This window comes from Leuciscus leuciscus, assembly GCF_965113295.1.
Source record: "Leuciscus leuciscus genome assembly, chromosome: 1".
In the NCBI taxonomy this organism is placed as follows: domain Eukaryota; kingdom Metazoa; phylum Chordata; class Actinopteri; order Cypriniformes; family Leuciscidae; genus Leuciscus; species Leuciscus leuciscus.
Window position 1 is genome coordinate 20,759,754 of NC_138725.1, and position 12,444 is coordinate 20,772,197.

The following is a 12,444-nucleotide window of genomic DNA, read 5'->3' on the forward strand; positions in this document are numbered from 1 at the left end:
CGTTGGTGAACATTCTCTAACTAAAACACTATTGATTAAAGAATACATTTCAAAACCACACCTCTATTATAAAGCAAAACTAATCACACATGCATAATGTAATTGTACTTATATTAAAGGATATTCTATCCTAATTCAAAACACAAAGGGATGTTGTGTGTGTGTGTGTGTGTGTGTGTGTGTGTGTGTGTGTGTGTGTGTGTGTGTGTGTGTGTGTGTGTGTGTGTGTGTGTGTGTGTGTGTGTGTGTGTGTGTGTGTGTATGTCACATAGAAAGTTTCGTTATCTCTCTGTGGGTCCTTTTGAAGCTCCCCACAGGGAAGAAGAATGTTGGTTTCAGGTTTCTGGAGTATCTCTGAGATGCCATAAGTGTCAGAAAAGTCCATTTGCTCCAGTCTCTCTGGAGCCGGCGTATGATTTGTAATTGTGAAGGAATGTACCGAAAAGAACACAGAGAGTCAGAATTTGTTAATTCAGAACAAAACGAACGAATGATTCAAATAGCCCAGTCGCTACTTATATCCTCGCTCTAACCGAAAGCTATTGTATTCTCCCCTGTGGCTCAGTGGCGGAATCTTAGGCTTTCGCGCCAGAGACCCGTGTTCGATCCAAGCGGCAACGTTCTGATCTGAAAAATGAAGCCTATCCGGAAGTGCAAAAAACTGCAATACATCGAAAATCCGCTAGGGGAAGGTCCCAAAAGGGAGCAAATGTCCATAGCCCCCATGTTAAAATGTCCGTTTTCACAGCATAAATTCATGTTTTTACAGGTTGGTCCCATGGACTTTTATTGTATAATTCGATAGGTTCCGAGTGCCTGACAACCATGAGCGCTGTGAATTTTTTTCTAACTCGTTAGTTTAGATCGTATTTAGATATAAAATGTATGACAATAAGGGCGTGGTTAACTTTGATTGACAGCTTGATTGACAGCTGACAAGGCAGCGCCACGGAGAATGACAACATAAGAAGCGCCATTTTTTAATACAGTTGACATATAATACTAAGGAGCCATGGAGAGAATGTAGTTGTTTAAAGCTCAAATCTGTGGTTTATTTATAAAGATTTATGAAAATTGTATCCAGTTTTGAGATCCAGCGATGACCGGGCGCTCGGAGCTCATGTACCCCGCCTGGAACAGCCTTTCCTCGGCTTGACGACTTTTGCCGTGGACTCTGGCGTCTCTGTAGTGGTTAAACATGAGATATAATTCGTCTTGTGTATATCTAACGGGCGATTTTTGGTCTTGTAATTTCTATAATTTGTTCCCTGGCCAATTGTTTTGGCTGAGGGGAAGTTTCATAACTTTATAAGCTATTTAACTTTACCGTTGTGACATTATGGTTAGACTCGAGCGCTGACTTTGTATGTTTGACTGAATTGTTTGCTTTATTTGTATAGCTTCTTGTACCTTTTATCAATGGCTAATATTGATAAAAGTGAAACTTAACAAAAAGAGACTGGGTTGAGTTTTGTCATTTTAAATTTTAATACAACGAATATGATCTGTAATGTTGTTTACTGCCACATATGTTGTTTAGTACAAATGCACAAATTGCCTGGACCATATTAAAATGTTTAATATTTTTATATTATATTTAAAACGAAAAGAGGCAGGTTTGTGTTTTATATATATATATTTTTTATATATAAATAGGCAAACGTTATGTGCAGTGATCAATACGCATTGCCTGAACCACATTTGTGTGGCTATAATGTTTAAGATTTCTTTAAATGAAACCGAAAAGAGTTAGTATGATGTTTTATAACATATTTCGTTACCTAAAATATACACAGAGATAACCGGAGTAGCAGAGCGAGCTGAGTGACGCGTGCTGCGTCAGAAGGTGGGCGGGGTTAGGATTTCCCAAGATTTTCCAAGATGGCGCCACCCATAGACTTTCTGAAGAACGGGTTTGAAGCCGTTTATGGGGGGTATGGGTGGCGCCATCTTGGAAAATCAGGCGATTTTCCGCGTCAAGCGTCACAGACGCTTTGTCCATATTTTTTACAGTCTATGGTTCGATCCCGGCTCTCGCGGCAGTTCAAAATTTATGCTGTTCGCTTCTCCGAGCTCGCGCCCAGCTTTTCTTACATACAGAAAGCGAACCCGCTCTCCCCCTTGTTGGGCCGCGCAGATTGCGCCGTTGTTCACAAGGGATAACAGAGCGGACGGTCATGAGCAACGTTCAGCGCGCGCACCTCACTCACCGGCGAAAAGAGGAGAGAGAGTGTTTTAGTCCCGCTGTGGCCGGACAAACCGCCAATTCTCACACATTTCTCAGTCCCCTCTTAAGTTCAGGCGGCTGGAAATATTACTATTGCAGTAAACGAGCCTGTTTTTATACACGCACGCCTGCAAACAAACATGAGGTCGCTCTCTTATATCCTCGCGCTAACTGAAAGGTAATGTGTTCTCCCCTGTGGTTCAGTGGCAGAATCATAGGCTTTCGCCCTAGAGGCCCGTGTTCGATCCTGGCTCTCGCGGCAGATAAAAATTTATGCTGTTCGCTTCTCCGAGCTCGCGGCCAGTTTTTCTTACATACAGAAAACGAACCCGCCTCTCGTACCACTCCTACTCATGGTGCTCGAGTATTTATGAGCGTCTAAACACAAGGGAAGAAAAGACGGTTAAGTCCCGCTGCGGCTGTACCACTGTCAAAGCGTCACGCTCTGTCAGTCCCCGTTGCCACGGCTACTGCAGATGTTTACCTCGCAGTCAACGAGCCGGTATATCTACCCGCTCGCCTGCGCGCAACCACCGTTCTCACGGCGACCCAGAGAAATGCCGTATGTGTTTCAAATGCAGTGAATGTGCCCACGTTTCCGTGTTCACCCCTGCACACAAGCACTATAAATCCCGTGTCTCTCACAGAGCCCACTCTCATAAAGCAGGCAGAAGCCGCTCGAGTGTTAAAAGTAGGTCACGTGTCCACCTCACCGTGCCCACACCTACTCACTGCCCGCTCTGTCACACGGCCTCTCACGACCGGTCATGTTTTAAATGCAAGTCCTGTGCCCGCCCTCGAGCACTCACACATACTAACGAACATTTCGCCCCCGACGCCGCCCTGGCGCGTCGCGCCTCACACTATATGTTCCCCGTCCAAGCCACCGGGACACTGTGTGTAAAACGGCCAGCTGTCGCTGCGTGCGATCCGCCGTATCTAAGCACCAAGAGCGCGCGCGCTGCGCCCACCCCTCCGTTTCGAGCTCTCGAGCCCGCGACGCGCGGTGATCAGAGCCCGGAGGCCATTCTGCCCCTGGCTTCAGACTCAAAAGCGTGGGAAGCTATTCCAGGCGCATCAGAATGGGTGCTAAGCACAGTAAAAAAGGGCTATACTCTGCAGTTCGCTCGCCGCCCCCTGCGCTTTCAGGCACGTACCGAGACGGGAGTGAATGGAGAAGTAGCACATCTACTTCGAGCAGAAATAGCTACACTTCTGTGCAAAGGGGCTATAGAACCGGTTTCCCCTTCTATGAGCGAGTCGGGCTTTTACAGCCGTTATTTCCTCGTTCCCAAGAAGGACGAAGCTCTCAGACCAATTTTGGATCTAAGACGTTTGAACAAGGCTCTTAAGAGAAGACCGTTCAAAATGCTCACAACCAGGCAAATTCTCGCGCAAATTCGCCCGAGGGACTGGTTTATATCTCTCGATCTAAAAGACGCGTACTTTCAGATCCAGATAATACCCCGTCACAGGCCATTCTTGAGATTCGCCTTCGACGGTCAGGTATATCAGTACACCGTCCTGCCTTTCGGCCTGTCGTTGGCACCCCGTACATTTACGAAGTGCATGGACACGGCTCTCGCTCCCCTGAGGGGTCGGGGAATGCGAATTCTGAACTACTTGGACGATTGGCTAATTCTAGCACAGTCAGAGGCCGAACTCATCGCCCACAGAACAGTGCTTCTAAGCCACCTGGACAGCCTGGGGCTCACGGTCAACTGGACCAAGAGCTCATTAGTGCCCAGTCAATCAACCTCTTGTTTGGATCTGGACAATGTGGCAATGACGGCCCGCCTGTCGACACAGCGCGCACGCTGCATTCGACACCTGGCCGCGTCCTTCCAGCCGGGCAGCACCGCACCTCTCAAGACATTTCAGAGGATGCTGGGTTGTATGGCTTCAGCTGCAGCAGTGCTTCAGCTGGGTCTGTTACGTATGCGCCCGCTACAACGCTGGCTGAATGCCCGAGTGCCTCACAGAGCCTGGGCTTCCGGCGGCATTCGAATCAGAGTGACTCAGAGCTGCGTTTCAGCACTGAAGCCCTGGTTAGTGGCCGACTGGTACCAGCGGGGAGTGACAATGGGAGCCATCTCACACCGCAAAGTTATCTCGACGGACGCTTCCACCTCAGGTTGGGGCGCTCTTTTCGAGGGCAAACCAGTTTGGAGATGATAGCGGTCGAGAACGCGCTCAAGCGCTTCCTCCCATTCATACAGGATCACCATGTGCTAGTCCGCTCGGACAACATGTCCGTGGTATCCTATGTGAACCGACAGGGCGGTGTCAGATCCAGGAACCTGTGCAAGCTGACAGAACGCCTTCTCGTGTGGGCTCACCACTCGCTGAGAGCCGCGCACGTGCCAGGCCACCTGAATGTCGGTCCAGACAGACTGTCCAGAGACATCATTCCCCCGGGAGAATGGTCCCTGCACCCCCAGGCAGTCTAGTTTCTCTGGCGCCTATTCGGCAGAGCGGAGGTCGACCTCTTTGCGTCGAGAGACAACGCTCACTGCCCGAAATTTTTCTCGAAAAGCGAGGACGCGCTGTCCCAGACATGGCCCAGCCTCCCGCTGTACGCTTTTCCCCCGATCTCCCTGTTACCACAGGTCATTACGAGGATCAGGGAAACGCACCACCCAGTGCTTCTTATAGCCCCGTGTTGGGAGAACCAAACCTGGTACCCAGAGCTAGTGAGGCTGTCGCACTCATCCCCATGGCCGATCCCGGTGAGAAAGGATCTCCTCTCTCAAGCCGGTGGATCGATCTGGAATCCCCATCCAGAATGATGGTCTCTGCATGCATGGGTAATCAACGGATACCCGTTGACCTGCCAGAAGGGGTCGTGAACACGATCACGCAGTCTAGAGCTCCCTCCACGAGACGGCTCTACGCGTCTAAATGGTCGGTGTTTTCTAAATGGTGCGCTACTAAGAACTTGGATCCATGTGCATGTGGGGTCTCACGGGTGCTCTCCGCTCTCCTTCCTACAAGAGCTGTTGGACAAAGGCAGGTCCCCTTCCACGCTCAAAGTGTATGTGGCGGCTATTGCAGCGTTCGCTGAGACGACACGCGGCCAGGCAATAGGAAGGAACGAGCTTATTATCCGCTTCCTCAGAGGAGCTAGACGGATGAATCCCCCGCGGCCCCCCTCGGTTCCTATTTGGGATCTGTCCTTGGTCCTGGAGGCCCTGAAGGCTTTTCCCTTTGAACCGCTTGAATCCGTGGATTTAAAGTACCTGTCGCTCAAAACCGTTTTTCTGATAGCTCTGTCTTCAGTAAAACGCGTGGGGGATTTGCACGCGCTATCTGTTAGCCCTGCATGTCTTGAGTTCGGACCGAACGACTCGAAAGTCATTCTCAGACCGAGACACGGTTACATCCCCAAAGAGATTGGAACCCCTTTTAGGGCACAAATCATTTCCCTTTCGGCTCTGTCAGCATCATGATAATGGGGACAGTGATAACCTCCTATGCCCTGTCAGGGCGCTGAGAGTTTACTTCACGCGCTCCGCCGCTTTCAGGCGTTCCGAGCAGCTCTTTGTTTCCTTCAGCGGACGCACCAAGGGTCTCGCCGCCTCGAAACAGAGCCTGTCCAGGTGGATAGTGGACGCGATTGCAGCAGCTTATGCCTCCAAACACCTGCAGTGCCCTCTGGGTATCAGAGCCCACTCTACTAGAGGCATGGCCTCTTCGTGGGCCTGGTCCAGTGGAATTTCTATCCACGATATTTGTATGGCGGCGGGCTGGGCCTCCCCATCGACATTCGTGAGGTTTTATAACCTGGAAGTTCCCGCCTTACAGGCTAAATTGCTGTCAGTATAAGTGACATGTATGCTCTGCCCAGTCGCTTATGTGCAGACTACGTTCACATGCTGGCGATATTTCTGGTATGGTACTTAGGGTGAAGTGTTTTATACTCAGACCAGCTGGGCCGCTCTGTTTCTCATTCCCCGTTACGCGCTGTTTACCGGTGCTGGCCCGCGCTGCTGGCCGCCCGTCTTCCACTCTGTTGCGCGGGGGGTTATTCTCTTCGTAAAAGACCGATGATGTCGCTCTTTTCTTACCCTAATGTGTGCTTATGTACTGTGTGGGCTCGCGCTGCCGGCCCCACTGTTTTGCACTGATATATACTTATAGACCGGCCGCGCCGCTCTATTTTATACACTGAGTGAAGTGCTTTGTACTGTGTTGGCCCGTCTCTCCGACCGGCCACCTGTTCCAGCAGAATGTTTTTCCCCGGCCTCCCTGGGATTCATGTGCTGGATGCTCGGCGCGCACGGCGTTGACAAGGGGTTCCCGTAGCGTAAGCAACTTACGCAATACGAGAGAACCTCTCGTAAGAGAACGTACTCGGTTACCTAATGTAACCTCGGTTCTCTCTAGAAGAGGGAACGAGTATTGCGTAACCTGCCGTGTCGCGCCACAAGCTTTTGCGCTTCAGACTACGAAAACCAGATATTCAGCCTGTTAGCCCTCGTTATACACACTGGCCACACCCATCTTGACGGTTAGAAGGGTGTGGAGGGCGCGAAGCGCCCTCATTGGAGGCCACGTTTCACGAGGCTCACTGATAGGCTTAAGCAGTTGCCGCCGAGCAGCCAATGAGCACGCTTATATAGCCTGCCTTGGTCTGCCGGCTGCCATACTGCGTTGACAATGAATACAAAATTAAGGATAATTTTTGGCTTCAGATCTCGAAGAAAGAAGACTTTCCCCATAGCGTAAGCAACTTACGCAATACTCGTTCCCTCTTCTAGAGAGAACCGAGGTTACATTAGGTAACCGAGTACGTTTGTATGGATCATTTGTAAACACACCATGCGTATGTTGTTTAAAAAAAAAAAGAAAGAAAGATATTTTGGGTCACTAAAACCTTTCACCTAAAAATATTACATTTTTTTATTATTATTATTTGTTTACATGTCCACGCCCATGACAATGTACTGTTATTATTTCCTTTTTCTTCAGTTTCTCTATGGAATCCCTCTCATACGGTAATTACATACCTTCTGTGAAATCTGTTTGAATCACAATGGTGCGCTCGACGACCCCATTAATGTATGGCAGTATCTGGTCACCATGCTTGCCACTGTTCTGACATCAGGAGCGGACAGAACAAAGCTTTTGTCTGTAGCAATAGCTTCCAGTTGGGCAGTAGCAGAATCACCCGCAGCAATACCAAAGGTGTACACACTGGCCTGCTTTAGGGCCCTCTCGCCCTGACTGACATCATCAGTGGACTCCCCAGCACTTATTACCACCAGTGCCTGGGGCACCCCTTACGCTGCCCTGCCTCCTGCATCTTGGCCCAACAGACTGTCTACCACCTCCTCCAAGGCGGCCCCCAGATTTGACTCAGTCCCGCCAGGGTACTCAAGCCCCCGGAGAGCACCGAGGACACTCTCTTTGTTGTCATAGCTATTGAGATAGAATTGAATTTCGGGATCTGCACCATAAAGCACGAGGGTTACACGGATTGCGTCCCTGCCCACAGCAAGCCCCTCAATCACTTGGACAGCCAAATCACTGATGAGGGGGAAGTTGGCAGCTCCAACGCTCTCTGATCCGTCAATTAAGAGTATAAGGTCGTGAGCCCTCGTTATATACACACTGGCCACACCCATCTTGACGGTTAGAAGGGTGTAGAAGGGTGTAAATTAATTTAGGCTACTGACCCTTCAGAAATTTAGGCTACTGCTTGATGATCGGTTGCAGCAGATATTAAAGTGAGGGACATCAGTAAGACAAGTCATCAATACATTAGGCCTGATTTTCAAGAAAAATATTGATGGCTAAAAGGAAAGTGCATATTGAGTAAAAGTGACAAAACTTTATTCTACTTCCAAAACTAAATTTTGATTTACGGGGTCTTTAATGTTTGAATTTAGTGAAAAATGCATAGCAAACATTTCAAAGATGAAAACATATGGGTTCATCACTGTATCAATGGTGGAGAAACATTTTTTCTTTTTTATATGGTTACACAGTGAAGACAGTCAGCACACACATACGTATCAGACATTAAGCTCTCAAGACATACCGTATTTTCCGCAGTATAAGGCGCACCGGATTATAAGGCGCACCTTCAATGAATGGCCTATTTTAGAACTGTTTTCATATATAGGGCGCACCGGATTATAAGGCGCAAAGAATAGAAGATACTGCAGTCAAACGTTTGACTGGGTTTGCGTTATGCAGTGGTCACCAACCTTTTCAAGCCTAAGATCACATCCAAAGTCCAAATGTAAACCAAGATCTACCACTTGCAAAAAAATATGAAAAAACAAGTGGCTGAGCTGTAAAACCTTGTTTATACTCAACGCGTCCGCATGAGCGCGAAGGTAATAAAAAACTAATATCCGTCTGCTCGGGCAGATTCGGCTCAAAGTCGTGCATCTTCGGATGCGGAGGCGCGCGCGCGGCAAAATGACGTCATTGTGACAGCGTGCGCGCCTCCGCATCCGATGATGCACGACTTTGAGCCGAATCTGCCCGAGCAGACGGATATTAGTACATCTCATCACACCGGCACCCAGTTTGCGCGTCTAAATCAGTTGTATGGTCTGGTGTTCAGTCTAAAACAAAACAGTTGCGTCAAGTATAAATGCCTCGTCTGTTTGGGGAGGGGCACGCGCAGTCAGCGGAGGCTCGCGCTCCGGTGCCAGGCGAAAGTATAAACAAAAGGTTTAAGTCAGCGGTTGTTTTACAGACATTAATATAAGGCGCCAGATCCATATATAAGGCGCTCCGGATTATAAGGCGCACTGTCGTTTTTTGAAAAAATTAAAGGCTTTTAAGTGCGCCTTATAGTGCGGAAAATACGGTAAGCTGCGCTGGGTGGTTAGCCATCATCAGCTGCTGATGATCTCTAAAGTCTCAAAGACATAAATCAGTGACACCTTGCCATACTTTAAAGAATTTAGGCATCCGATTTGAAGTGAATCTACTTTTTTTTTTTTTTTTTTGAATTTAGTACAGAAATTATGGATAAATTAGTGAACGGATGATGAGAGACAGAAAGACAGTTGGATGGATGTTGGTGGTTTTGAAAATCTGTTACACCTAAAATCCATTATCTCACGCCTCTTTTCACGAAGGCACTAAAAACAGAGGAGTCACAGCAGACAGAAAATGTGAATGTGACAAAACTAGTCATGTTATCAGTGTGGGGGAATGTTAATTGGGTTATTTCTGGGAACGTTTTGCATGAATTACCCGTTGTCAATATTAACTGGCTGTGGCCATTCCCAATGCTGACAGTAGCTCTTGAGACCCTTCAGGATTAGTGTAAACTTGAAATTCAGTGTTCTGTTGAATTCTTTTTGATCATTGGGAGCTCTAAACAAACTACAGCACACCACTCTGAATATCTTTACAGTATTTAAATCAGTTATTTAAATACGTGCTCAACTCCCTTTACTGAAACTGTAGATGTTTCTCTTCACTGTCTTTATATTTCAAATTTTTAACTCAAGTGACCAGCATTAATGGGGGGTCTAATAAAAACTGAATATTTAACAAAAGCTTTGCAAAGAAAAACACCTAATTTTAAGGTCTCTTTCCAATCAAAGGAAACATTTATGATTTTTACTTGTGAATTGTCTGCAGCACAGTAAAATTAACATGTCTTCACTCATAACTGGAAGTTTGCATCTCAAAAAAAAAAAAAAAAAAAAAAAAAAAAAAATGCTGAACTTAACTTACCATCCTGAGCTTCAAGTTTTGGGAATAGACCAAAAGCCATTATACCCAAAAGGGCATACAGTAACAACCGGTTCTTCCCCATTGTCCACAAAAGCATCGGAATAGACAGCTGAAAAAACAAAACAAAACTGCTTTTAAGTTTTTGGGAAGAATTTACACCATACTGTATGGAGTATACATCTCTGAAGCTTTGTTCCTCTCACTCATCATCACTTTATGCCAGAACTTGTACTCACTTCCAATGGCACAAACACATATGACTGTTGTTCATCCACAGTTCTGTCATAACTTTGGACAGTTTGATAATGTTTTGCTATCAAATTATAGGTCTCAAAAGATCAATATTCTAAAAATAATCACTTATTGGGTTGTTTGTGTTCTCATCTTTATGACATAAAGTACTCATAAAATATGACATAAACATTCTCTGAAATACCTCAGGACTGTTTACGCTTATTTTTAGGAGGAGAGGAAAAGTTTTGGCAGCACAGTGAGATTTATGTGACCTGTTTCCACCCCATGAGCCAAATCCACACAGCTGTCAGATTTCAGGATTTCAGGAGGAAAAGGATTTCTTCCCACATCAACTGTCCTCACTTGCCAGTAAATACCACAAAGCAATAAGAGGTTCACACATTAAGAAAAAAAAGCATCAGAGTACTGGGCACAAACAAAAATGCAATAGCTTGTGGACAGACAGATGCCAGGACACAGAATGTCCCCTCCTTGTTGAGCTCAGAATCACACTGAAAAGTACTGTTGTAAAACCTTTTAGACTGGACTATAGGAAAATGACATGCTTTCCATCACATCAGTCTCAGATTTGCTGAACTGAATCCTTGAGTCATAGTACAAATTAATTAGTTTTGGTGGTTGGCTGCCATGTTACCATACACGCAAATGTGATAAAATAAAAAAACTTGAGGAATACATATTAATTTATAGTGCATGTTAAGAGGCTCTCAGAGTTAGACCTATAAAAACATCACTGTCAACGTGACCAAACCCATTTGGGACAGTTTAATTTGTTCTGAAAAATAATTTATTGGCCCAAGTCAAACATTCCAGTTTTATTCAGCTCAATATTGAATGAAATGTGCCTTTAAATCATAGTTTTAATTAATTTATTAGAAATTCACCTGCCATTTTACAACACAAAGAATGAATTGCAATTATGTTAATTATGTTGTATGCTACTCTTTAAAAACATCATTGTTTAAAAACATCATTGTTAACAACACAAAGAGTTGCTAACAACATTTTTACTTCCGTAAGTAAACTTCTATCTATCTATCTATCTATCTATCTATCTATCTATCTATCTATCTATCTATCTATCTATCTATCTGTCTGTCTGTGTGTGTGTGTGTGTGTGTGTGTGTGTGTGTGCGTGCGTGCGTGCGTGCGTGCGTGCGTGCGTGCGTGTGTGCGTGTGTGTGTGTGTGTGAATAATTGAATTAATGAATGAAGCTTTTATATAGCACATTTTATTATTGTACACCCACAGCGTTTTACAATCAGGGTCTCTCCTTACCCATATAGTTTAAATTAATTACGTGCATTGTGCACAAAAGACCAGGAACATAAATAAATAGCATAAACTGCAACATAAATTTCTACCAAATCAATACTAACAGAACAAAACTTATTGATCACATCTATCACAGCTAAAACCTAAAATAAGAGGTCCATAAACAAGATTACTTTGTGAGTTCTTTCGGTTGGCATTTAGTTCATTTGGATGCAGAATAATTAAAAATATTTTCAGACTTCAGCACACAATGGTCTTACATGGAAACGTACACTATATAACATTATGTGAACTGCATGTTTTAAATAGCAGTGTGTCAGAGAAGTACTTGGTTTCCTACAAGTACAGCCATATGAAAAACTTGGCATTTCCATGTGAATTGTTGTCACTATACAAAGAAAGAAATAACAAATACATTTAATTAATCACAAATTCCATGAATCAGAGGCAAAAACAACAATAAAAGCAACTGCACACTGCAAAAATATTACACTTTCAAATCATGGAAATCTCTCACAGGATTTTCCAGCATGATTTTGCTGCCTAATTCATTAAAGGTTATTAAAGGTTTCAACACTGGCCTCTAGTGGTCTAAGTGGGGATAACAACCTCTCCATGTCAATCTTTCTTAAAGCTGGCCCAACATTGGAGAGGCCACACTTTTTTTTTTTGTATATTTTTTTTTTTTTACCTTTAGCTTGTCACCGGGACAGTACTATAAGAAGTAAACCTTTATACCTCATCTACCCCTAAACAGTGATTATTAGTACCCTACGGTGTTGCATGTGTGACAATTATGTCTGTATTCCTGTATGTATGTATGTCAGTGGGAAAGAACTGTAATGAATCTAATTTTTCTGGTGTTTTCAAGGGTCCACATCTGGTTCTGCTTCACTTAAGATTAATGTCTAACTCTCCCAGCATTCTTTGTCAATCTGGCAGGGACAGTGGAAAAAGTGTTTCACATCACCCTGTCTTT

General features: G+C 45.2%; 2 protein-coding genes across 3 annotated transcripts in view; one reads left to right on the forward strand and one right to left on the reverse strand.

Moving 5' to 3' along the window:
* The window catches only part of LOC309501044 (collagen alpha-3(VI) chain-like), a 37,692-nt gene that overhangs the window by 5,994 nt on the left and 19,254 nt on the right, over positions 1-12,444 (reverse strand). The window contains exon 3 of the mRNA XM_082172984.1: positions 9,935-10,043. Coding sequence (XP_082029110.1) covers positions 9,935-10,031 — 97 coding nt within the window. The 5' untranslated portion in view covers positions 10,032-10,043. The remainder of the gene's footprint in view (positions 1-9,934; positions 10,044-12,444) is intronic.
* On the forward strand, positions 1,988-9,928 carry LOC309499004 (uncharacterized protein). Of its 2 annotated transcripts, XM_082170021.1 has the most exons (3): positions 1,988-6,182; positions 6,619-8,271; positions 9,059-9,928. In XM_082170021.1, the coding sequence occupies exon 1, from the start codon at positions 2,501-2,503 to the stop codon at positions 4,400-4,402; it is 1,902 nt and encodes a 633-aa protein (XP_082026147.1). In that variant the 5' UTR covers positions 1,988-2,500; the 3' UTR covers positions 4,403-6,182; positions 6,619-8,271; positions 9,059-9,928. The 2 variants fall into 2 exon arrangements, with proteins under 2 accessions (XP_082026147.1, XP_082026146.1); XM_082170020.1 differs by having other exon boundaries at positions 1,988-8,271.

Excerpts from the sequence above, each read along its gene's own strand:
- LOC309499004 (XM_082170020.1), top strand. The coding sequence starts at position 2,501 with ATGCTGTTCGCTTCTCCGAGCTCGCGGCCAGTTTTTCTTACATACAGA.